This window comes from Chelon labrosus (genome assembly GCF_963514085.1).
Source record: "Chelon labrosus genome assembly, chromosome: 17".
Classification (NCBI taxonomy): domain Eukaryota; kingdom Metazoa; phylum Chordata; class Actinopteri; order Mugiliformes; family Mugilidae; genus Chelon; species Chelon labrosus.
Window position 1 is genome coordinate 2,361,808 of NC_140350.1, and position 25,242 is coordinate 2,387,049.

At 41.1% G+C, this 25,242-nt stretch overlaps 1 protein-coding gene across 3 annotated transcripts; it reads right to left on the reverse strand.

The window, feature by feature from the left end:
* Window positions 1–99: 99 nt before the first annotated feature.
* Window positions 100–8,448, reverse strand: mepcea (methylphosphate capping enzyme a). 3 transcript variants are annotated; one of them, XM_084564658.1, is made up of 6 exons: window positions 8,225–8,448; window positions 7,963–8,124; window positions 5,708–7,578; window positions 3,263–3,481; window positions 3,043–3,166; window positions 100–2,951 (listed from the first exon to the last, which is right to left on the reverse strand). In XM_084564658.1, the coding sequence occupies exons 3-6, from the start codon at window positions 7,529–7,531 to the stop codon at window positions 2,917–2,919; spliced, it is 2,202 nt and encodes a 733-aa protein (XP_084420784.1). In that variant the 5' UTR covers window positions 7,532–7,578; window positions 7,963–8,124; window positions 8,225–8,448; the 3' UTR covers window positions 100–2,916. The 3 variants fall into 3 exon arrangements, with proteins under 3 accessions (XP_084420784.1, XP_084420785.1, XP_084420783.1); XM_084564659.1 differs by lacking the exon at window positions 7,963–8,124; XM_084564657.1 differs by lacking the exon at window positions 8,225–8,448 and having other exon boundaries at window positions 7,963–8,202.
* Between the last annotated feature and the right edge of the window lie 16,794 nt (window positions 8,449–25,242).

A 25,242-nucleotide genomic window follows, 5' to 3' on the forward strand; every position in this document is an offset into this window, starting at 1 on the left:
GTTTACAGATTAACTGCAGCTCCATGACTTGTTAGAAAAAGTCTGAAAGAAAAGTTAACATGTCAAATGAAGTGAAATGAGAGTGCAATGACACCAACACTCTTTCCAAAAGATTTATATAAAAAAAAAATAATAAAATAATAAAGCACTAATCTAACAATCAATGTGCCTGCCAGGACAGAACAAAGCAAAAACAACAGAACTTCGCAATGTACATGTTCATTTGTTGTTACAAAGCTGGATTACTAATCTGTTTCTGAACACAAAAAAGATTCATTCATAAATTGGCAAAATACATTTTGAAAAAAAACACACAAACTCAAATGGCAAAAGCCGTAATGAACTTAATATTGACAAAAGTTAAACAAAATTTGCAAAGGTATTTACACAGATCATTTACTAAAATAGAAACATATCATCTGTCACTCCTGCCCTAGTATGCCAAATGCTATAACTGAACCAGTCACTTTTTGTCCCAGCCACTTAAAAGCAGTGGTGCTCAGTACACACCAATAAAGATACAATCACAATGACTGACTGACTGCCTGTAACCCAAAACTGTCCCGATCAAGTCAAAGGCTAAAACTGTGATGCCATATTGTATCAAACAGAGAGCAAAACACCCATAATAAATGTTGCCAGCATGTTAATACAAACAGCCTTTTCAAATTGGTTTTAAAAAAAAAAAAAAAAACCCTGGATATATTTTAAGAAACAATCTATTTTCTAAGAATTTTTGCAGAGTCTCAAAGAAGTTGAGTCAAATTAGAAAATCGATGCAAGTGACTCATTTGATTTATAAACTCAAGATGATGCAGCAACTAATAACAGTTCTCTGCCTCAAATTTTACACTCGGTTGTGTTCTCAGTCTACGGAGCCCCTGAAAGGTCACAACGTTTTACCTCGCAATAAGTTTTATATTTCCTCTGAGCTGTATTAAAATACAGTTTCATGCAATATAGTTAGACTGCCTGTGGTTGGACTACAGTGGGAGTCAGCTGTGCCTTCTCAAGAAAAAGTCAGCATCATAGCATTTAGAAAGAAAACTAGAGGAAGTGGTTCATTAGCTCTCTCTCTCTGACCACTATCAGAACAGACTGGATCTCTGCAGCCTTGGGATGATGCAGCTGTCACTGTGATTGTTGTTGTAGCCATGGCTGTTCTAGTTGTTAAGATTATAGCTGAAAAGTTGTTTAATCTGTGTGGTATTCAAGGTATCCTACTGTATTCCTAAACTACTGTGTTGGCAACATGTGTCTGGCATAGGACAGCAGACTCAACCATTAACATCTGAACAATAACCATATATCCAGGAACAGATTAAACCATCACAACCGGGCAGAGCAGCTGGATTTTGTAAGAGATAAGCCTTGCAAAATGCTTCATATAGAGAGTCACATCATCGTAGCTTCCCTAGCGGTTTGGTTTAGTTTCCCTAAAGTTGCTCTGCGTTATAACTGGACAGCACCAATATGGAGCAAAATGAATGTAAAGCACACTGGGAGGAAAGCAAAAGTAGTCACCCAAAGAATACTCTGTGACCTTTCTGGAGGCTCTGTAACCTCATGAAGGACATTGTACACAACACATTAATTAGGGATATGGCTTAAAATAATATAAAAATAAAAATAGTTCAATGCATGCTGCAGATCTTTGCAAAATAGTCTCGCCGCTGAATTATCTTGACATGAGTCAACAGTGTCCTCACAGAGCAAATTAATTAATAACCGCCATTAGGATGTAGCAATGTAATATCTTAAAGAACCTTGAAGTGATTTGTCTTTTCCTAATTAGTTCAAATGAGTCAGAATGTTTGCACTCTGACCAGCTGGGTCCATTTTTCTTGAGACAGTAGAACGTAGAGATCTTTCAAATTTAGATTTAAGAGTTTTAGGTAAAATGTGAGCACTTAATACAGTCTACATGTTATGATGTTATTTAACATGACTGTTAAGTCATGCAGTTTGAAATGAACTTTTCTCATTGTATGTTTTTACAAGACACACAGGTCTTTGTGCAGTTTAGGAGCTTTTCATAATTTCACTGAAAAATCACACACTGTGACAAAGTTAATTCAGCTCTAAGGCATATTTTACAAAGTAATAAACAAAAACAAGCAACATATCTGTGTGGCAGGATGGGCCAAATACATCAGCTATTAGTGTTACACTGAATTCACGGCTGATTGGTTTTGTTTGGCTGTTTTAAATTCACCAAAATGATGGCCTGCATTTGTATGCCTGCTGGAACAGGACTGAAGGCTTCGAACATAAGCCAGCACCAGTAAGGTGTGATTTATATGCCATCAGTGGGACTGCCAGTTACGCGCTTCATTCATGAAAAGCCTGCGTGTCCTGAACAGCATAAAATACATTACCTGCAATTCAGTGTGGCTTTCTAAAACGGTTAAATGATCTCTGTTTAATGGCTTTAGAATCCAGCAGTACACTAAAAGTTGATAAATTGGTGGTGAAGGACTGAATAAGTCTGCCCTATCGCCCAATCCTAGAATGAATGATGTATGGTGATGCCGAAGCACAAAACATTGCTCTAAAAGTAAAGGTACATGGCCAAAGATATTCAAACACAATTGCATCAAACTGGGGCATTGTCAACGCTAGGTCAGAGGAAATGATCAGATGAGCACTTCTTCCACATCCGAGTTCACTCCAGACTTTTCTTAAGATATTTGTGGTCACACAGGATTCTGATAGATGTCTCTTCACGACAGATCTTTACAAAATTTATTCCACTTTTGGTCCAAATTTCCTTTCTGATATTCATCTTCAGCATCCAAAGCTGGAGTAACCATTAAGGACTCAGACGATTCCTTGAAGTCCAGTGCAGCTGGCAGGCTTGAATGTAAGATGGAGGTTTAGGCTACTCACATTCAATCATGTTCAAGGCAGGGGTGGTCATTTGTGAAATATATAGATTGGCCTCTGAAAACCTATCACAATGGGGAAAAAGGAAACATTAAGCTATGGTGGTGAATAACATATAGAGAATAAAACTGCCCTGACAATTCACTGAGTAGTTACCTCTTACTGAACACTTGGGGGCCCCGATGTACTCAAAACTGGTGAAGCCCACGTCGCTTGTAAGATATGATGAAAACTGGTCAGGTTTGAGGCGGATGCTGTGATAATTCTTGCAAATATTATCCTGTCAGGTGAAAAAGAAGGAATGTTATATTTCAGCCGAACAACCAAGCCTTAAAATGATAACATATAGATAGAAAAACTCTGGTCAGCTTCTTACAGTCAACTTCTTTCTCCTCACGTAGGACTCCCAGGGCTGAGGCTCCAGGATGAACATCCCTCCAGGATGGAGATGTCTGTAGACTCTCTTGAAAAGCCGTTTGAGGCCACTGTCTCCCCAGTTCAAGTGAACCCATTTGGTAACGCTCAGGCAAAGGATCACGTCATACTCCGGCCGCTGAGTCAAAAGAAGATTATCGTTCTCCAGTACATAATTGGCCTGAAGGAGGGGAGAAGTGAGGTGAGGAAAATATGGCCTTGAAAGGGCAAACATTTCTTTGCAGCTATGGCTGTGATAAAGACTTCTTCTGAAACATGAGCAAATTATTTCTGTAGCTAAGAAACATCAACAGCATTGATGAAAACGTATTAGTTCAGGGTTGTTGTCCATGACTGAGTGGTAAAAAGTGAAGATCAACCTACTGATATAATTGCTCTTGGACATCAGTTTTGGTTCAAATAAGAATTTAATAAGAAGCTACATTTGAGAAAGCATCCTATAGTTATACTAAACGAGCAACCACACATACTGGTAGCATCAGCAATGTAGCATAAATGCAAGGTTATTGAGGAGGAATACCCTCTAAATTTTAAAGGGAATGGGTCACAATTGGCCAAATTACAGTGTACCATTATTCCTGATGAGAAATTAACTGCCAAGCGCCACTGTCAGAGCTAAGCTGATGCATACTGATGATGAATGAGAAAATTCAGCAGAGTAAAAGAGGAACAGAGGAAGAGTGTTATTTGTTCCCTCTCTTAAATAAATAAAACTAGGAACAACTGACCATTTTCTCAGTAGACATTTTGAAATGGAAAAACACAGGTGTAACCCAGGCTTGGTACAAGCCTTTGAGTCTTGTCAACACTCTGCTTCACTCTGATGAAGGCTTCAAGTCAAGAGAATGATGTCAGCCACGAATGGCTAAAGGCTTTTACCACCACAGATAGAGACTCTTGTTTGCAGTCACTGTGGATTTGTCTGTCAAACAAACACTAGGCATGCTGTTATTTTGCCCTGAAATCTATCTTGTGTTGTGCGTTTCAGCGATTTACAGAATGAACTGAAGAAGGAAGTTATCGATTTCATTTAGAAACACAATAGGTTCTGCATTGAACTAATTCATGTGGCTGCCTGCACAAAGCCTGCAAAGTACAAGGCCAATGGAGTGGAGAGAATCTTCACTAGAAACAATAGTAGGACTTTATTTTTATTGAAGAAAATGTGTCAACATGATAGGCTGATGCCCGATTCCTCTTTGCCGCTTCCATTTTCAATTCCCTCCAAAATCAATTTGAACTAGTTAAAATAAAGTTGCATATTATTTGTATACAATTACCACATTAAGTGGGAGATACCGAGGTCTTTTACAACCAAAGGTTAAAGTTAAGCAGACCGTTCTCATTTTATCTACTTTTGTGCATATGTCATGGCTTTCTGGGAAACTCAAAGGAACTAAGGCATCATTAATAGGTATACGGGTATACACAGGTATATTGATATTAATATAGCTGTGCCTTCCCTACAGGGATGTCCCAAAGGGTACTGGATCGTTGATATAGGGGCCTATTCAAGGTATTTTGAAAATGATTGGATTGCATGTAGTCACATTGTTACAGATGTCTGCTGTGTGGAAGTCCTTTAAGAGATTTCTGTTGTATATTTTTATAATGCTGAATGGCGAGTTAGTATTGATTTGTTGTGACAGTGTGAATGTTCAAGTTGAGCTATACAGCACAGAGCTGTTTCTAAACATATTTGTTTGTTAGCTGGTGGTTAATTTTGTTAAAACCATGCAGCTCCAGGTGTTGCTTGGGATAATACTATACTTTTTTAGTTTCTTTACGGTTATTTATTTGTTGTAGAATTTAATGAAAATCTTTAGGAATAGCTTGGAGGCAGGTATTTTTGTCTTAAGGTATTGCAGAACTATTCAACTGTCAAACATACAGACTGATTCTGAAATGTATTTTACTTAATATAGTTGCAATCTATGAGACTACAAGTCAGACACGAAAAGGCCATGAATCACCAATGGGGACATTTTGTTTGATTACAAATTGTATCATACTCAGTACAGTGTTACCTCTGAGTGCAATTCATAGCTACTGCTATTTTTTGGTATAAAAACCTCATATCATATGTTTAATAGCATATGCAGATGCCACATGCTGCAGATTGCAGCACTGCAATGGAAATGACTGAGCTGTGACAGTGCCACTCCCAATTTAGAAGCAAAAGGATTATTATTATCATCATCATCATCATCATCATCAGGTCCCAGTGAGAGAAAGCATTTAGCCCTCTTGTGAAGTCAGAAAGTCCTCATTTTGAAGAGTTTCTGCCATTACCTTAACATTAATATACAAACTGCAGTGAAATGCAAAAGCACAGATATCTCAGCCATACTGCCAAACAATGTTTACACACAAAATGCTGTATTACCTTGATAAATGACACATTTGAGGGGAACTCTCCAGGCTGTGTGGTGGATGTGTCCATTAGTGGAGGTGCAGCAATGGGGCCCCTGGAGATCCGTAGGGACACTGGAAAAGAGCAGCTCACAGAGTGATCTGCAGGGGGTGAATCACAGTCCTCCTGCTTTGTTTGCTCTGTTTTGCTGTCCTGCCTCTGGGTCCCCGTCTCATGTGTGTGACAGGAGTCATTGTCATTTACAGCCTCTGCAGGGCCACCTTCTCCTTTAACTGGTCTCCCGTTTTCATCCCTGCTCTCGGCTTCATTGTGCTTCTTTTCTGTGCCTGTGTGTCTCTCATTTCCATTCCTCTCCACTGATTTAGTAGTCTTTGCCCCCTGTGCTGCACGTCTGGCCTCTTGGGTCTGCAGCTCAGACAGATAATGTCTAATGTTCTTTCGAGCTGCATGTATCAGACCACCATCAATATCTAGGCCCAATACACGGGCAGGTCTTAGCATTTTGGCAATATAGAGGGTTAGGTGGCCTGCATTGCAACCCAAATCTAGTACATGTTTACCTTCAAACCACTCTGGACGAAGCACGCGTACACGTGGGTCTTCATTATTGCCTGGGTTGCGGTAGCCATAATACTTATTGTAGTTCCCATACTGAAACTTCTTCTGCTGTTCCTTAGACTGGTTGTAGGGCTGCTGGTGCTGGCGAAGCCCTGATCCTGTTTTGGGACCACTTCTTGGTGTGTGGAAGGAATTAGAATTTCTTGCTGTACCACAGCTCTTGTCGCCAGTAGCAGACTTTCCGATGGGAGTAGAATGGGTCACAGGGGCCTCCATTTTGCCTGAATTGCGCCTTCGCTTGCGTCTGCTTGTGTGCTGGTTTGGTGCCCCTGACAGGGAAGAGGTGGAATCCTCTGCGGATACAGACGTCATCTCCTCCTTGCAGCTGGCTGAAGAGTCAGCTGTGTGCTCATGGGATTCCCCAGTAACACTGGAGAAACTGTTGGACTCTTTGGAGACATCAGGTGCAGATAAAGAATCTACTGTACCTGGATGCAGTGTGGAAGTGGCAGTTTTAACCTCACTTTTTCCTGATTCTGAGAGGTTGATCTGAGTGGCTGAAATCCCACTTCCACCCGCACCTCCTCCTCCTCCTCCTCCATGGTGCCTATTGCGGTGTCTTTTCCTTCCTCCACTCTTGTAGGGGGATACCAAAAAGCTGCTGTCTGCTATCCCACTGTTTAGGTTCAGTGGATCTGTGATGTCTCTGGGGATGAGTATCTCCACAGGGTCTCGACTCTTCGCTGGCAGTGGCGAGGATTTGGGGGTCTCTGCATTCAGTGCCTTGTTGACCTCCTCATCGAGCAGGCTGTTGAGATTCAGCGGGTCAAAAATGTTCCCACCCAAGAGGAAGTTGGTAGGCAGGACGGAGTCACTCTCGGAGTTGGCCCTTCGTCTCCTCTTTCCAGACGTTGGATGCTTGAAGCTAGAGTTTGCGGTGTTGCGTCGCTTTGTTAGTTTTGTCTGTTGTTGTTGTTGTTGTTGTTGTTGTTGTTTGGAATGATGAAAGCTGTTCCTGCGATTGATGCTATTCTCGTTCCCTCTGGCTCTCTGACTAGCATTGTCCGAGAGGTTTAGTGCGTCGGTTGTGCTGGTGTGTTTTGGCGAGGCTGCAGTGCCGGGGACAGGACAAGCAGCTGCAAAGTCAGAGGTGGCTGCAGTTCCCTCCATCATCACGGACAGATTGCTGTAACCCCGAGTACAATCCGTGAGCTGCAGCGATGAAGACGAGCTGGCCTGTGTGCTGCCAGTTTTCGCAGAATCCTCATCAAGAGACATCTCTTCTGGTTTCCAGAGTTGTTGAAGACATGGGAAGTTTTGCAGGACTGAAAATCACAGAAAAACAAAGGGAAACCATAAAGCACAATAAAACCTGCTGAACACAATAAACCTTTTATGTGTTAACAATGTTACTTTAAACTAGTTGTTGCCACACTGCTGCAATACAACATATTCAGACGTGCTAAATGTCATTAAGTTGGTCAACATTACAGTTATGTTGGCCCTATAGGAGTCTGAGAAGTCATTGTGGCTAATCACTTTGTATTTACAGAAGATGGTGTATAAAATTACGTCTTACTTTTCACTCTCATGCCCTAATACAGGATTACAAGAACACCAAAGCTCTCCCTTTACGGAGTCTATGGGACTACACCCTTATCAGCCTGGCAATCTCCCATGTGAAGCATGTCTGCTCAGGGGTTACTGACCTGAAAAGTTTGGGAGTCCCTGTGTTATCCAGTTAGCAAGCTAGCTACTAGCTCGTCTACCGCGGGCCAGAGGACTGAAACGTCGATTAAACGTTCAGCTTCTCTCTGTCCAACAAGCCTTATTAGACCCACAGCCAAGTAGCCAGCTCGATATGCCTTTGCCTGACCACCACAAAAAAACGTTTATGAAAGCGATACTATCTCCCCGCCACGCATTAGCTTGCTGTCAACAGTGTAGTCACCATCAAAATAACAGTCTCACCTCGCAGCTCTCCCCGCCTCCGGCCGGACTGTCACTACTCCGCACTCTCTCGAGTCGAGCTAACGTTAGCGTAGCTAGCACACAAGTGTCCCTACATCAACACAACGGGGGAGGTTAGCAATAGGGACACAAGTAGACACGCCGCGGCTATTCCGTGTCGGTGTGTTCGCGACTAAGATACCACTGTCCTCCAAACTGCCTTGTCGACTTCTTCAGTCAACTCCTAGTCGGCCAGTGTCAGGCAGGTTGGTGAATAAATTATTCCATTCGCTGATAGAGTCGGCATGGCGGCGCATCCGGGCTTCGAGCTGTAGCCCAAGATGACTGGGGCGGAGATCTCTGACTGGTGCCCACAAGGTGGCGAGGAGGACTCCTCTCTAGGATATTATAATGAGCTCACAACTAATGCTTAATGTTAGGATATACCACTGATTAGTTTCCTTATCGATTAAGAAGCATTTTAAAAATAAATCACTTAGTAATTCACATTAACGTAGATAGGTAAAAAAACAATTGCACAACGCTGCACAATCGTTTCCTTAACCTAAATAATCAATACAAGTTAATTTATTGTTAGTGAATATCGACTAAACGATTTAGCCCTAACATAATATCAAATTATGTTGTGTTTGTATTCATATAGCCCATGTAGACAAACATTAGGATTCGTTGTTTCAATATATTTCAGCTCGAAATGTATTTACTCGATATTATGCATATAGTGTCTCTGTATTTTCTACATCAGCAGGCCCAAACCAGTCAAACAAATAAAACTGAAATGTTATACATGTGCATTTGTTTATTCAAGAAAATAAATAAATAATTTGTACGTACCTGTGAGGTGCAAAATTAAGTGATCAGTATCAGGTGTGACCCCCCCCCCCAAATAGCAATAACAGCAACTAAATGTTGGTGGGTTTCCTTAAATTTACTTGCTTGCTTCAAGTCAGGATTTCTGTTGGTTTAAGATTAGGACTGAGCCATTCCAAAACATTCATTTTGTTCTTATTTAACCATTAATTCGTAAAACTGTGCTTGGGATCATTGTCCTCCTGCATGACCCAGTTTCTCATATTCAGCTCACAGACAGATTTCCTGACATTTTCTTTTAGAATTCGCTGGGATAATTTAGAATTCATTGGTCCTTCAATGAAGAGCCATTCTGGCTGAGACGCAGCAAAATAGGCCCAAACAAGGACATTACCTCTCCCATGTTTCACGGACAGAATGAGGTTCTAATTCTCGAATGCAGTGTTTTTTTCATCTCCAGCCATGATGCATCTTGTTCAGACCAAATTAATCTACTTTGGACTCTTCTGTCCACAAAACACAATGCAATACAGCTTAAAGCCAAAGGAAAGGAAAGAACCTTTTGGTTATCACAACCATGGCTACAATTTACAAAGACTAACCAGTGTTTTAAAGCAAGCCTGAATCTGTATTTGAACTAGCAGGACATTTTGCTGAGGTAGCAAGGCAGACTCTTATCACTTCCATCGCCACATAATTGTGGTCGTTTACTTAAATACTGCACCCATCAACTGGATTTGGTGAAAGCTAGTGTTTAACCCTCAGATTGAAATCACAGGCATTTATTTCACCAAATAGTCTTTGTGATCTGAATTATAACAACCAGGCCCTTCCTTGCAAAAAATATACGCTACTGTGGAGGCCTTGCTGATCATTTTGTCAGTCAGTGCAGGAGAAATATCAGAGTTAAAATTTACAAGAAGAATTATTGCTGATCTCACTTCTGTGTGAAGTTTTACATGTGCAGTTGAGTTATTTTTATTTTATTTAACCCACTGTCTTTGTATGGGAACACAGCAAGGTGCCGAACAAAAGATTATTTAAAATAAAAGTGACCAAGCATTGTGTCTTCACCAACCTTCACTTCTGCTTTTGTGGATGATTCACTATAATAAATGCAAAAAAGTGAATATTCATTTGTTCATTCATTTTACATAACCATTTGTCCTCAAGGGGGTCATGGGAGGGGGTTGCACCATCCATGCACGCCTACGGCCAATTTAGAATCGCCAGTTAACCTAACCAGCATGTCTTTGGACGGTGGAAGGAAGCCAGAGCATCCAGAGAGAACCCACGCAGGCACAGAGAGAACATGCAAACGCAGAGCTGAAGTACAAGAAGGACGCCAGAATTTACTGGCGACATCAGCAGTCCCCTGGATAACCACAAGATGGAGACAAAACACGATATTGATTATAGCAATATGCAACTATAATGAATGTGCATGTGCACCTGCAGAAATGCACATTGGCAGTATTTCATTTCTCAGTCTTACTTTTTCTCTTTAGAGCCTTTTTTCTGATTCACGCTGTATAGTGATAATGATTGTTGCATTGCAGCAAACTCAAACATAAAATGTTCCAGTTCCAGTTTTCCCTATTTATTTTAGTTTATAAATGAGGTATAAAAGAGATAATGTTTTTCTTTCTTTATTTCTTTCTTTCTTTCTTTCTTTTTAAGAAAGTGATACCACATTGTGGTCGTCTTGATTAATGAGTCAAAAGAGAGGCTCTGGCAATTCCTTTTGCAGCTGTGGTAACAGGAGTGTTTGTGTTTTTCGTACAAGATCTCTACAGTGGGAAGAAAGTCAGCTCTCAAGTAATCTGTGAAAGCTCTATTTTGAAAATGGTATAGGTCAGATTATAGGACTAGGAGGATTTTTTTGTCACATCAAGTAACTTATCATTGTGTTTGGCTGATAATAATAATAATGATAATGAAACTGAGAGACAACATTACCAGGTTCTAAAACATTCAAGTTTAATACCAGGTTGCCATGGCCAGCCTTAGAGCTCTCTCAACATCAAAACCAAGCAAATATATCCATCAAATCAGAGATTTATCGTATATATAGAAGAACATTTGACAGCATCAACCACTGGTATTTAAACATTAGAAATTATTAAAAACAACAATAACTGTCACGCAGCTATCAATGCTCTCCCAGAAATTACAGCAATCCTGTTAACATTGTAAAACTCTGTATGAACTGACACTACACAAAGACGCTGTTTATATAATAATCAAATATTAGGTCTTCACCTATAATTCTAAACCACAAAAATAAACGTGCAGGTACGATTCAGGTAAATGAACTGGACGTCATCTGTATTTTTATGCAACTATAGGTGCGGCTTTCTTCAAGCAGGATCCTCACAGTTGATATTCTCTGCTGACAGCAGAGAATATCAACTGTGAGGATCCCTAATTGGGTTTCAAATTAGTGCCACAGACTCTGTTGGGTAAATGAGTCACCCCCTCTCTCTAATCTCTATAGAAGGAGAAAATAGGAGAGAGGGTACCTGTTCCCCCGCCTCTGTCCCCCTCTTTTCTCATGTTAATGGGGGTGCGGCCCTCAATCCCGGGCACCATCTGCCCATCCTCGGGCTTTGGGCCCCAAGCGCTCCAGACGTGTCCAATTGTTTGTGTGTGTCCAAGCAGAAAGTGGTGAGTACACACGGTTCTTGTGGCCCAATAGGCTCCTCCATCAAGAGCACGAGCCTGCTGTTCATTAGCCTGCATGCGACACAGGGAGGTGGCTGCTCGCGTGCCCTGTGTGCTGTAACATCGGGGCAGTCTGCTGTTTGTATTGTCCAGTTTAGAGTGTGTTGCAAGTAACTGTCGGCTGAGGGATCATTCGTCAGGTCATCATGCTACTTAAAGTGTAATTTTCATAAATAATTTAAATCAATTCTGACTGACTATCTTTTGATTGATCTTCCTCCTCTGAACAAAATGCATTCATTCAATTGTTTTTGTCAAAATCTAATCATAACACGAGGTGGACAAACAAGAATGGAGAGGTTAGAGACCATTCAGACTATAATTCAACTGCATTCTGTATGAAAAGGAAACAAAAATGTATGCACATACACATTAAAAACAAGGTCTCTCCGAGTGCAATGGTGCAGAAATTGAAACATGGATAATTCAATTTCAAAGTATTCAAAAGATGCTCCCTAAGACTTATGCTGGACGTGCTGCTGTATATTAAACTAAAAAGAAAGGAGGTTTTGGTTTCCTTCAAAATACATATAGTATAGTGGAAATACCCATCTTTTCAAATATATGTGCCTAAGGTGTGTGCGTTATTTCTGGCCTTTCTATAAATCCCCATGTGAACCAGCATAAGTCTAGCAGTTAACCGACACATCCCTGACAGGCACATTATGACTTTCCATTGGTCCTGCCCTCCTCATTTTCAAAGCTACATGCTGCTGGCTGCATTGAGATTAGTTATTGAACTGCCCAAGCAAAGGGAAACAAGGCCACTACTCAGCCGTGGTGCACAAAAAGCCAGCTGTCAGTAGGAGGGGCTTGTTCAGACCAGTGTTGTCATGGATAGTACTTTTGTGTTGTGTTACCCTTTGGGAGCTGATAGGTGCTCCTATGCTAGACCGCCGTGCACTGATTACTATTGACACAGGCTTGATTGAGGACGAGTGAGGATTGATACTGTGTGGATGTATATCCACGAGGGGAGAGAGCATAGAAAGTGTGTTTGTCCAAATCAGTGTGGTTAAATTTAACTGTTTGTGGGCTAAACTAATTTCTCACAAACAAGACAAGAAAATATTGAATTATTTAAGACATTGTGTCGAAAACAAATTGTGAAACAAGATGTTTAATCATCATTTGACTGCACTGCACTAGTACCATAAAATAGCTGACCACTGGTGCTATCCTTTTTGTGTAACAACCATAAAATAACTTATGTTTCTAAGCACGAACACACCCTCACACACACATAAAAAAAAAAAAAAAAAAACCTCACTAATCCCCAGAGGTCACTCATTTGCCTCCACACCCCTGTTTTACATTCAGAGGCGGGTCTCTGAACATCTTCTTGGCAGTGTCAGAGCTGATGTCCTTGCTGAGAGTTTTAAAGCTCTTATGTATGATTTAACACTGCTGTACCTGAGCTGTTATACATAGTGAAAATATAGAACTAGAGTTGTTTAGTTATATGATTTTAGACCATTATTCACAACCATAAAGGCACATTTACATTCAGTGACACTGATCCATGACATTTTAATACCACAATACAGCTTATTAGATGCTTTAGTGGTATTTGAAAGTTTTTGAAAGTTTCAGTTTTTGAACGTGTGCTTGAATGAGTGTAATTGAAGAAGAAATAGTAACAGAATATCCTGCATCCCTGACCATGAAGCTTTTAAGTTTGAACTGTCCACTTACACACAAATGTCATAGTAAAAGAAAATCCACAAATCTCCCTTAAGAGCAGATTTATCAGAGTCAGAATGGTTAAAGTTAAATTGTAATGGTCAAAATACTAGCCAACATTTGGCTTTCGCTAGTAACAGCACGATGGGATAGTACATCATTTTCGAAGAATAAAAGAAAAGAACATGTTTTGAAATAAACCAATCATAACATTATGACCACCTTCCTAATATTGTGTAGGTCTCCCTTGTGCCTCCAAAACAGTTGTGACTCATCAGAGAATGGACATGAGCCTTCTGAGGGTGTCCTGTGGTGTCTGGCGACACAATGTTGTTAGTGGGGACCTTTGGGTCCTACAGGTTGAGGGGAGGGGCCTCTCTGGATCATCCCACAGATACTTGATCAGTTTGGGATCTATTTGGAGGCCAGGTCAACACCTTGTGCTGTTCTTCATGTTTTTTGAGTTCTTCCTAAAGCATTTTTGTGTGTGTGCTTGTGTCAGGCTGCATCCTGCTGGGGATGGCTGCTGCCATCAAGGAGCGTAATTGCTATAGGGTGGGGTTGTCTGGTCTGGTCTAGGTGGGTGCTACATGTCTAAGTAACATCCACATGAATGCCAGGTCCAAAAGTTTCCCAGCAGAACACTGGATTGTCACAAGATGGTAAATGTTTTTTACTTCTCCTGTCAGTGGTTTTAATGTTGTGGCGGATTGGTGTATAGTTGTAGTACAGTACTGCAGGTTGGATTAAATCATCCACTAGATCTTCATGGGTAATAGAGGATAGTGGCCAGTAACCCCAGATTAAAATCAGATGGCATAACATTCATGTTCCAAAACATAGAGCAGGATGATCAAATTCCCCCTTAGACTTAGCATCCTCTTTGAATAAGCAGGTTGAGACATAGCCAACATTTAAAATCTTGGCAAAGGTGTTCAGTGCACAACATTAAACCATGTCTGTAATCTATAATTACTGTGCTTGGCTGTCAGCGTTTGCATTACCGCTGAGCATTTTCCCTCTGAAAAATGACCAGACTCAGTGAGCGCTTGTAGTAACCTATCAATAGGTTACCCATAATCAGCAGGATAGAGGCCTTCTAACCTCAGTTATATTCCTTTGGGGGGGGGATCTCCACCATGACTGCACACACATAGACTCTTTCTCATTGTTACTGCGCTGTAGAGTGGATGACAGCAACCCACATTGTTTTACATGCTAAATTACTAGTGGAGGGATTACAGAAGTTAATCTGATATTTAATACACTGCCTGTACCAGCCATCTCTCTTCTGGCTTATCAACATGTGTCAGAACACATACTGACCTTTTGATTGTAAGACAAATTTGGGACAAAATTTAATCTACACCGCTGTTTTTTGTGTTTTATGTATAGGACATTGGATTAAATATTTTTGCTGCCATCTTTGTAAAAACACACTGTTATAAAAACAACATGCACACTTCCTAATATGGTTTTACGCTTCAGTGCCATTATGTATCCAGTATTTTGGAATTTCAGAGCATGTTTGTGGTTGAATCTCATAACCTGATTGACTTGCTTCATCACAGTAAAAGACTCTTTTGTTCTTGAACTGATGTCAGGTTTAATGATATTGCAGCCACTATAAAATGTATTTCCAGGCACAGGTGAAACTGCTTATTGATGCCCACAGCAGAAAGCAAAGTTTTGTTCGGTGGGATTTACCTCCACATACTTCACCTCTTCTCATATATCATCATTTCCTGTGAGGCTTGCAGTCTCTGTGAAGATTCCCTCCACTTCTGCTCCCCAGGCACAGTGAACCCTGCCATAATATGATCATCCAAACCATAATTTGATATATATTATACACTAGTGATTGACCAGTGCTGTGATTATTCGATTCTAAACCAAAGAACCCATCATCTCAGATTTCTTCCTTCCATCTTGCAGAGTGAGACATTGTTCTTGGGCTGATGAAGTTCAGGAAATGCTGCTCACAAATTGGTGATGAGATTTCAATTTCATATTGCAGACATTTGTTTTGCAAACAAAGACAATACACCGATCAGGCATAATATTATGACCACCTTCCTAATATTGTGTAGGTCTCCTTTGTGCCTCCAAAACAGTTCTGACTCATCAACATGCATGTTGTTTCTGCTGATGGAATTTGTGTTTGACTTCACTGAGATGGTAAACCAAAGAGATTCACAAACAAATCAAAGACATTGAATTGGAATGCAAAGTTTATCTCCAATAGGATACTTTGCGGAGCACACTACAGCAATGTACTGTATGATATTTCCTTTTCCCCAGAAGGCAAAAAAAAAAAGCATTCCAAGAACCAACAAAAGGTAGCAGGTCTTTAGGTGCCTCTGATGTCGTTGTGTTTAGTGTATTCATGAGAAAAGTCCATATGAACTCTTCCTTCTTGTGGTATTGACAATAGTGTTTACAATTTTTAATGTGTTTGCTGTCTTTTCCAGAAATGGCAGGGGCCAGAGAAGTATGTTTATTTGGAGGAAGGTTAATTAATAATGTACATTATAACGCTAGTCGTATAGATGCATTTTCTCTACCTAATTTTATAATCTGAAGCTTGAAATTTCTAGCCTAGGTGGCCACAACATTAAAACCACTGACAGGAGAAGTAAATAACATTTACCATCTTGTGACAATTCAGTGTTCTGCTGGGAAACTTTTGGACCTGGCATTCATGTGGATGTTACTTAGACATGTACCACCCACCTAGATCAGACCAGGCACCCCCACCCCATAGCAATGACACTCCTTGATGGCAGCAGCCATCCCCAGCAGGATGCAGCCTGACACAGGCACACACACAAAAACGCTTTAGGAACAACTAAAACAAACATGAAGAACAGCACAAGGTGTTGACCTGGCCTCCAAATTCAATAGATCCCAAACTGATCAAGTATCTGTGGGATGATCCACAGAGGCCCCTCCCCTCAACCCGTAGGACCCAAAGGGCCCCACCATCAACATTCTGTTGCCAGACACCACAGGACACCCTCAGAAGGCCCATGTCCATTCTCTGATGAGTCACAACTGTTTTGGAGGCACAAGGGAGACATACACAATATTAGGAAGGTGGTCGTAATGTTATGATTGGTTTATTTCAAAACATGTTCTTTGGTCATAATGTTATGCCAGATTGGTGTACGTTTTCCTTCAACTTTGCAGGCATGTAAGTGTTGAAACAGCGACCCTGATTAAACCCTGCCAACATAACCGAGAAAGAAAAATGCTAATGTGATTTTAGTTCAGTAGTGACACATGAACATTTTATAGCAGAGAAGAGATTTTGCTCTGACTCCTGACAGTGGACCGAAGGGGATTAAAGTTACAGAGACGAAGAGGAACAGTTCATACAGAAAAATGTGTTGGAGGCACAAGGGAGACCTAGACAATATTAGGCAGGTGGTCATAATGTTATGCCTCATCGGTGTATGTCTCCTGTTATGACAACAAATTTAATACACACTTGTGTATATTGAAGGTTAGATATGCAGAAAGCCATTTTCCAAACTCCACCCACGACACTACTAAATTCCAGACGGGGCTTATTACAAAATGTCACCGCAGAGATGTGCTCTGCCTCCAAGGATATTTATAGGATTCATTATATAAACCTGACCACTGACAGCAGCCTATGGATACTAGTAAATCACGCTCCTCCTGTAAGTTGTCCCGTCAGCGCCTGATCTGAGCTTTTACTGCCAAGCATTAGGAAATGATCTGTCGAGCGTTTTACTCTGCTTTAAGTTTAAGTAAATAGTAGCAGATATTTAGCAGGATCTTATTGCATCTGTTTGGTCAATACACAAATAAGCTCATCAAAAACACAACAGCAGATAAAAGCAGAGGGTTGTTATGTATGCAAATGAGAGACTTCTATCCTCTGTTAATAAACTGTTTGGTGTGCTGGTCCTAATTAAAATGTTTTATGCATTCTCATCTATTGTAACAATGAGAGAGCAGGTACGGGTTCAGAACGTCTAAAGGGCACAGCAACAACACACGTGGATGTGAAAGGAACACACCAGCTTCAGTAGAAAGTCTGTGCCCTTTCCAGTCATTGTTGCCATCACAGTTTGTTTCTGTCGGAGTACAAAATGCCTGCTCTTCATGGACCACAGTAATCATTTTAATCCAGGTGGAGGGGATAATCTTGTGCTGGTTTTACTTAAATCTACTTGAATCTACAAAACAAACACACAAGAAAATGAGTGAAGTATAATTTGGTCAGTGATCAGCATGTGTGTTATTTTTTCGCTGGCTGCTGGGTGGGTCCAGATTCTGTGCCCTTTATAACTGGGGATTAAAACTCATTGTAGTATGACATTCACTCTGGAGTGGATGGCGTGAACACAGCTGGCAAATTTAGAGACTCATGAGTTATCTTAAATATGTTTTGTCTGTTCACATGTTTGACCTGCGATGGACAGCTGACTGGTCCAGGATTTCCATCAGGAAAATTCCTGTAGGGGCTGCCCCACTGTGACACTGGCTAGTCATAGTTACAGTCACATGTATAGGAGTCATAAGCAAAGAGAATTAATGAATTAGTGTCTGCTGCTGCTTATCCTCTTATGAGGATAAAGTTGGAAAGATCATGCATAAAAAGAGACATATAAACAATTTATATGTCCTGAATAATCCAAACCAGACAATATTATCCAAATATATTTTTTCACAGGTTGTTGCCATCTCAGATTCAGGAGCATTTTAACATGTTTCTGTATGAACTGTTCCTCTCTGTGATCCCCTTCTGTCTACTGTCAGGAGTCAGAGTTAAATCTCTTCTGTGCTATAAATGTGGCACTACTAAACTAAATTCACATTAGCATTTTTCTTTCTCAACTATGTTTGTACGGTTTAATCAGGGTCGCTATTTCAACACTTACATGCCTGCAAAGCTGGAGGAAAACACACACCGATCTAGCATATCATTATGACCACCTTCTTAATATTGTGTAGGTCTCCCTTGTGCCTCCAAAACAGTTGTGTGCTGGGGTTGGCTGCTGCCATCAAGGAGTGTCATTACTATGGGTCGGTGGTACCTGGTCTGGTCTAGGTGGGTGCTACATGTCTATGTAACATCCACATGAATACCAGGTCCAGAAATTTCCCAGCAGAACTGGTCAATGTTATTCACTTCACCTGCCAGTAGTTTTAATGTTGTGGCGGATAGGTGTATGTATCTCATACGATTTAAGGACAACTGTCTTATATGACTGACAAGCTTCACACATTTAACACTAATCATACCCTGCAGCCTAACCCAAATAATTCATTTCAAACATATTTCTATATTATAATATTCTATATTTATTAATATTTCTATAGTTTCCTGGAAAATATCATTGCAATTTATTTTTTTAAAAAAAACACAAAACCCACTATCTGAAGTAAATGAAAGGGACACTGTGTTCCCGTGATCATCAGATTCTCCATTTGAGAGAACAGTGTCACAGAACAGCCATATTACTCTCCAACAAGGAATCGACATTACAGGGGTTGTCAGGACAACCAGCCATGATTCACAGAGCCTCAGATAGGCCTCCACCTTGGGCTACAAGCACTAGCCATGAGACTGAGCAGATGCTGTGCCTGTCAGCCAATCACAGGTGAGATAGAGGAAAAGGATGACATCATAGGCAAATTAGGGCAAATGCAGTGAGTATTTTGGTTGCTGTCTCCGCCTGCATGTGAACTCAGTCACTCAGGGAAAAAAAAGAAGAAAGAAACCTGAGTGTTGGGCAGATTAGTGTTGTTAAAATTCAGGAAAAAATATTTATTTTGTGATTTATAAATAGAAAATTAATTAAATGGGAAAAAAAATACACATTTGCCAGTAAAACATTTTATCACAAATTTAAATCACACCACTTGTAATCTTTTTGTCGTATGCTATAAATGCACCACATCTGAATCTGTGAAGGTCTACCCCCCCATATATATATACATATATATATTTAAAATATATGTTATAAATCCATACAAATATATAAATCCATATATAGGCCTGTCAAGTCTTGTTACACAGAATTTTTTAATATTTTTTGAATAAAATATTAATGTTCCGCGACCCTTCACAGGAACAAGCAGTTGCAGGAGATGAATGTATGAATGAAAAGTTTAATGTTTAATTAATTGTATTCCTTTGTGGCAAATTATTGTTATGTTATTCCGTCAAATCTTCTCAAATGTGCAGGAGTTGTATTACGTTTTACCAGCCCTGCAGCAGCCATACTTGTAGTCTTGAGAGGTTAGAAACAGAAACCACTGCCTCGCAAGTTTGCTCCAGAAAAGCTCCTGAATTTAACATTAAGTATAATGCCGCCCTCCCGAGTTTCTCACTCAGCAGGTTTGGTCTGTTAAACTGAAAACCAACTGTGTCTGCCCGTTGGTTGTCTCCTCCCCTAGACCTGCTGCCCGCATTAATATTCAGCCTCTCAGCCAATCAGCGAAGCAGGGTGGATGACATCATGGGCTAGGGAACAGTGAGCAGCCAGTGAAGCATCCAGCCTGCCGAACAAGCTTGCTTTTAGGGTCAGGAACTGGTCTGACAAGAGAATGGCAACCCTGCCTTTAAACTGTCATTAGGATTGTACGGTTGACGATGATTCTACCACGACTCCAAGCCCAAAGGCGAAACATTGAGCAAGAGAATGTGAAGACATATTTCAGGTAATTCCCTCTCTGTGTGTGCATTAAGGGATGTGGAAGGGGGAGGCAGAGGAGGGAGGAGAGGAGAGGAGAGGAGAGGAGGAGGAGGCTGTGTATGTAGGGGTGCTTTGTAGCCTTTTTTTTTTTTTTTTTCCTTCCTCCACTCTGCATTCTGCCCTGCTAAGGAGGCAGCTGTTTCATCAGCAGTCTTTACGTGAGATGGAAATGGATGCCTGCATCAGATGGGCTGGAAATGTTTAATATCATCACAAACCATCCTCTGCATCACATCATCTCTGTATACACTCCCTTGTTCCTCACAAGTAGCATCTGTATTGATGGAGAAGTGTTGGAATCAATGGTGGCATTAGTGCAGGCCTTGTGTGTGTCTACGTGTGTGTGTGTGTGTGTGTTTGTGTTAGTCCTGGAGAAATGCAGCAGCTGCAGTGGCAACACTGGAACAAAAAGGAAGCAATGCTATTTTGAGATCTGTAAACCCGAGGATGGATCTGAGCTGTGGATGGGGGGGTGATGGATGGTTAATATGCTGATGGATGCTCTTTTGTTATCTCTGCACCGCCTCACGTATGGCCTTCCTCAGAGTGGGCTTTGAGAAGACATAGCTTCTTATTCCATCTCTGTCTTTCATTGGCCAAACACTAATACTCAGCAGAGACATGCCTCTGAGTCCCGGCTTTAACATGGATGTGTGCAGCAGCTTCATGGCGGCTGTAGTGACAGGGAGAGATATACAACATCTAGTCACCTGACTTCATTGGGGATCGGAGTGGGGGTGGGGGCCGGTCCTCTGAAAGCTGAGCTATTCTACCTCGGATTCTTCCACAGCCATCACCGGTAGAGGAGGATGGAAGAATTACAGTGCGAGCTGAGCCTCCCTGTGTCTCCCCTGCCTTCCTCTGCTCATTTCAGTTGTGCCAGAGGGAGTAAGAGGTTTCCGCTCCCGGGAAGCGCAGTCATCCTGCGAGGAGCGGGGCCTGATGGGAGACCTGTTGTCTGGCTGTTGTTTGGGGCAGGGATGCTAGGGAGTCGTGTCATTGATTGAGTGAGGGTGAGATGATTGTAGAGCGGAATTGGGGGATGGGTTACTGAAGGTGTTTCTGCCTGAGAGAATGGATCTCTCATATTGATATAGATGTGATGAAAGCCCTTCCATTTACCTTGACTCTATCTGTCCAAACAGATCAGCCACATCACGTTGTTTTTCACCGTCTTCATCATCATGTTTGTATTACAATTGGCCTACTGCTACATTTTGCATGGACATATTGAAACATAAACTGTACTTTTAACACCAGCACCATAACCCATGCTGTTGTCCTTTTTTAATTTAACACCATAAATTAATGCTCTAAACTCACTTCTACCTCTCTGTGCATAAAGTAGTTCCTGTACAGCACATTAGCCAGCACTGTGGTTGGTGGAAAAGAGCCCAGAACAACAGTAGTAATTGAATGCAGCATTACAATCAGAAGGCACGGATGCTGTCTTCCACCATCAGAGTAGAAGTGTTTGGTATGTATAGTTCCTGCTGTTCAACTGATTTGAGAAACTGTCTCTGGATAATCAGTCTCCATTGCCCCCTTGCTTCACATGCCACATGCATTATGTATTCATCATGGTGTTTTCTACACAGGTCTTTTACAGGTGAATGGATAATTAATAGCATTTTGCGTCGTTGCATAGATCTGCGTGGGGCTACTAAGAAACGTGTACATCTGCCTGTGTGCAGGCTACAGGCACCTCATATTTGCATGCAAATCACAGACAGAGGGTGTTGCCAGTCAAACTGACTGGTCTTACACTCACAGTGTACTGTATGTTCTGTATTACTAAAAATAAAAGTAAAACTGCACCCTCCGCAGCATACTGTTTGTAGTGTAAGCACAAATTGTACAGGCAAAATCGAAGCTTATTATGACAACTTGTGACTGCCATGGATAACCAAACACACCTTTTTACTTTGCTACTCATGTCATTTCACCTAAATGACACCCAAATTTGATCCGACTACCTCAAAGAGCGAAACATGGAGAGACAATCATTCATTAAATCATCACAGAATCCGTATTTGAGATTATTATTGGCAGTATTTTTAAGTTGCTGTGTGCAAATGAGGATATTGATTTTTTTCTGGTTCACCAAATATGAATGAAATTTTGCTTAAATAACGAATGATTTTATTCTGGCTGGATTTGTCAGGCAGCTATTTGTGCAAGCCTAGAAAAGTTTCAGGAGTCTATCATGACCTTCTTATTTCTTAGCCTCTTGGATAAATGTATTATTTGTTGTTTAGGCAGTATGTGACCAAAATCAATAGAAGGTTGACCTCCACATACAATCCTATGCTGTGTTAGGTTTTTATTTAACATGGTGATAGGAAACTAATAAAAACAAATAATAAAAACAGCTCTTCATTTGTGTCACACTTCTTATTTTTTCCATATGCCAGCCTGTTTGTCTCTATGTGTATTACTGTGCTGTTCTGGGCTTCCCCGTGTTTTTTTCCATTGGTCGGTGTAACCCAACACACACGGCTTCTCTTACCCCACCACGGCTAACAAAAGCAGTAGACACAGAGCCTCATCTTGGCCTGTAGCCTGGCTAACTGGGCTGCCTGAAATATGATAGTTGAACACACAACACATACGAGTAGGCCTCCATCTGTTGAGGACTTTGTCTGAGTGAGTTATGCTGCTATTGTTAAGTCACCGTTGGGGGGGCTCATGTTGACAGTTTATGCGGAATGGCCTCATGTGTGGGGCGCTTGTGTGTGTGCGTGTGTGTGTGTAAGGGCATAGATGTCTAGAGCGGAGCAGTAGTCTTGTGGTAGGTGTGTCAGGGCTACAGTCTGTGTGTTGTGGATTAGCATGTAGGATTGGAAGCCATCTGGCCGTTTTGTCTCAGAAAGGGGAGGGGGAGTAAGTTAGAGAGATGGATGGAGGGAGACAGGGAGAGACAGAGGAAACACACTGACACATTGACACAGCTCCCTGTGTAATCTCCCTACTTGATGTCTGCTGCTGCTTAGAATAGGGTTGCTTGTATGTGTGTCTGTGTTTATCTGTTGTGTGTCTGTGCACACCCCAAATATAGACAGTCCTCATGACTTAAACTCCTCCAAACTGCAAGATTTGGGGCTTCAGGACAGTCAGAGAAATATCTTGAGAGGATTCTAGAAAGTAAGAGGTGCTAAAGCCTTGACAGTAAGATGGATCTTCCAGATGGACAGAGTGTGGCAAGTAAGGGGTTGAAATGTTGTAGACATGGAAGAGGGTTCAAGGGGGTTAAGAGATTAAGAAGTTTCACTAGGTCAAGAGTTGGCAGAGAGTTGCAGGAGTGTGTTAACTTGAACAAGTTAGAAGATGAACAGGCTGCAGATTGGAAGAGCCAGGTGGGAAGAGTTTTCACAGAGTGGAAAGACGGCAGACGACCTGCAGATGTTGGACACACAAGATTTTCTGTTTTCTTCAATTCAGTTGTATTTATATGCCACCAACAACAATCCAAATTGTCTAAAGACTTCAAAGCTTTACACAACCCAGAGCCTGAAACCCCCAGAGTGATCACTAAGGCGACGGTGGCAAGGAAAGAAAAAAAAACCCATCTGCTTAAGGCTGGCCGGGTAGAGTGACATCAAGCCATCCAGCTTGATGATTATTAATTCATATTTCTGTCTTTTTGTGATGGATTCCAAATCTGTTTTGTGTTTCCTGAGGTGAGATCTTCACATCTGCTATATTCAACCCAAATACTTTAATTTCAGTTCGGAGGCAGCATATCTGTTGTTTGGTTAGGATTTCTCGGTAACATAATACGATTAATATATCCAAGAGTGTGTTAGTGTGTTTGTTTGATGAAAACCCCGGGCACAACTTTCTTGCAAAATTACAGAACAGCTGTAGTCGTGTGCACTTGATCCGAGTTTCGTAACTTCAGCTAGAACGGATTTACTCATCTGTCAGGGATAAATAATGCATTCAAACTGAAGATCATCCACAGCAGTGTGGACACACTGTAGCTTGCCTCCAAAATCAGCAATGTCTTTTCTCAGCTGCATAGAAGTGCAGTTATCTTGAGTGGCGACATGCTGTCTGTGTCGATTCACCTGTAAACACGAATAGGCTACTGTTTGTCCATGCAAAACCAGATGCAGCTTCATTTGTTTGGTAGGAAAAAATGCTCTCAAAATCTCATGCACAGCCACCTGTTGATGAGCAGAAATGTTATGTGCAGACATAGTGACATAGTGGAGATTATTTTTTCCTATCCTTCCATGATGGATTTTATACCCCACACAATATTTCAGTGACAAAACAAAAATCAGTGAACTATTCATATTTTTCTGCAAATATTGTTGTTGTAACAGCATGCTTCTTCAAGCTGTTTTCACTCCTCCCATTGTTCATTACAATGGGCGCGTTTTAACTCTTTCAACTTGACTCGGAGCAGGTGCACCAGCTGGCATGGCGGGAGGGAATCCACTCCCCGCTCTCTGCCTCCAGCTGGCACTCATACATGCCCACCAATGCTACACTAACACACACTTTGGTACCTTTAAGCCTCCAAGACAAAATGAGTAGCATTCACCTGTGCTTGAACATGCCCAAGGTGCGCAAAAAAGACAGTTGCAAAAAGCAAGTTTAGTTCAAGTCTGGGTGGTTAAAAATGAAGATAGTACGTTTGGCTTAAGTTTTGATTATTGAAACCAAATCTCATTCTGTAAGTCTAACTAATTGCTGAGTCCTCATGCTCACTTACAGATGCTCACTGTAAAGGCCATCTGAGAACGTGTTAGTGTGAATGATGATTGAATCGATGTGACTCTTTGCTTATAGTGTATTCATTTCATTCACCTAGTCATGCATAGCAGCTATCAACATTAATTGTTATTGTAATAGGATTACATATTCAAGGCTTTGTGCATCCCTGTGGCTTAGTGGTCCTACAAATTGTTTGATTAACTTTCTGTTTCTTGCAATCATATAAAGTATACATCTTGTGTCCTTATGTGGGACCCCAAATCAATTCATAGTTACATGTCAAGAAATCTTCAATACAAGTTCAAGAGTAGAACAATATTAAAATATAATCATTCTGTACCT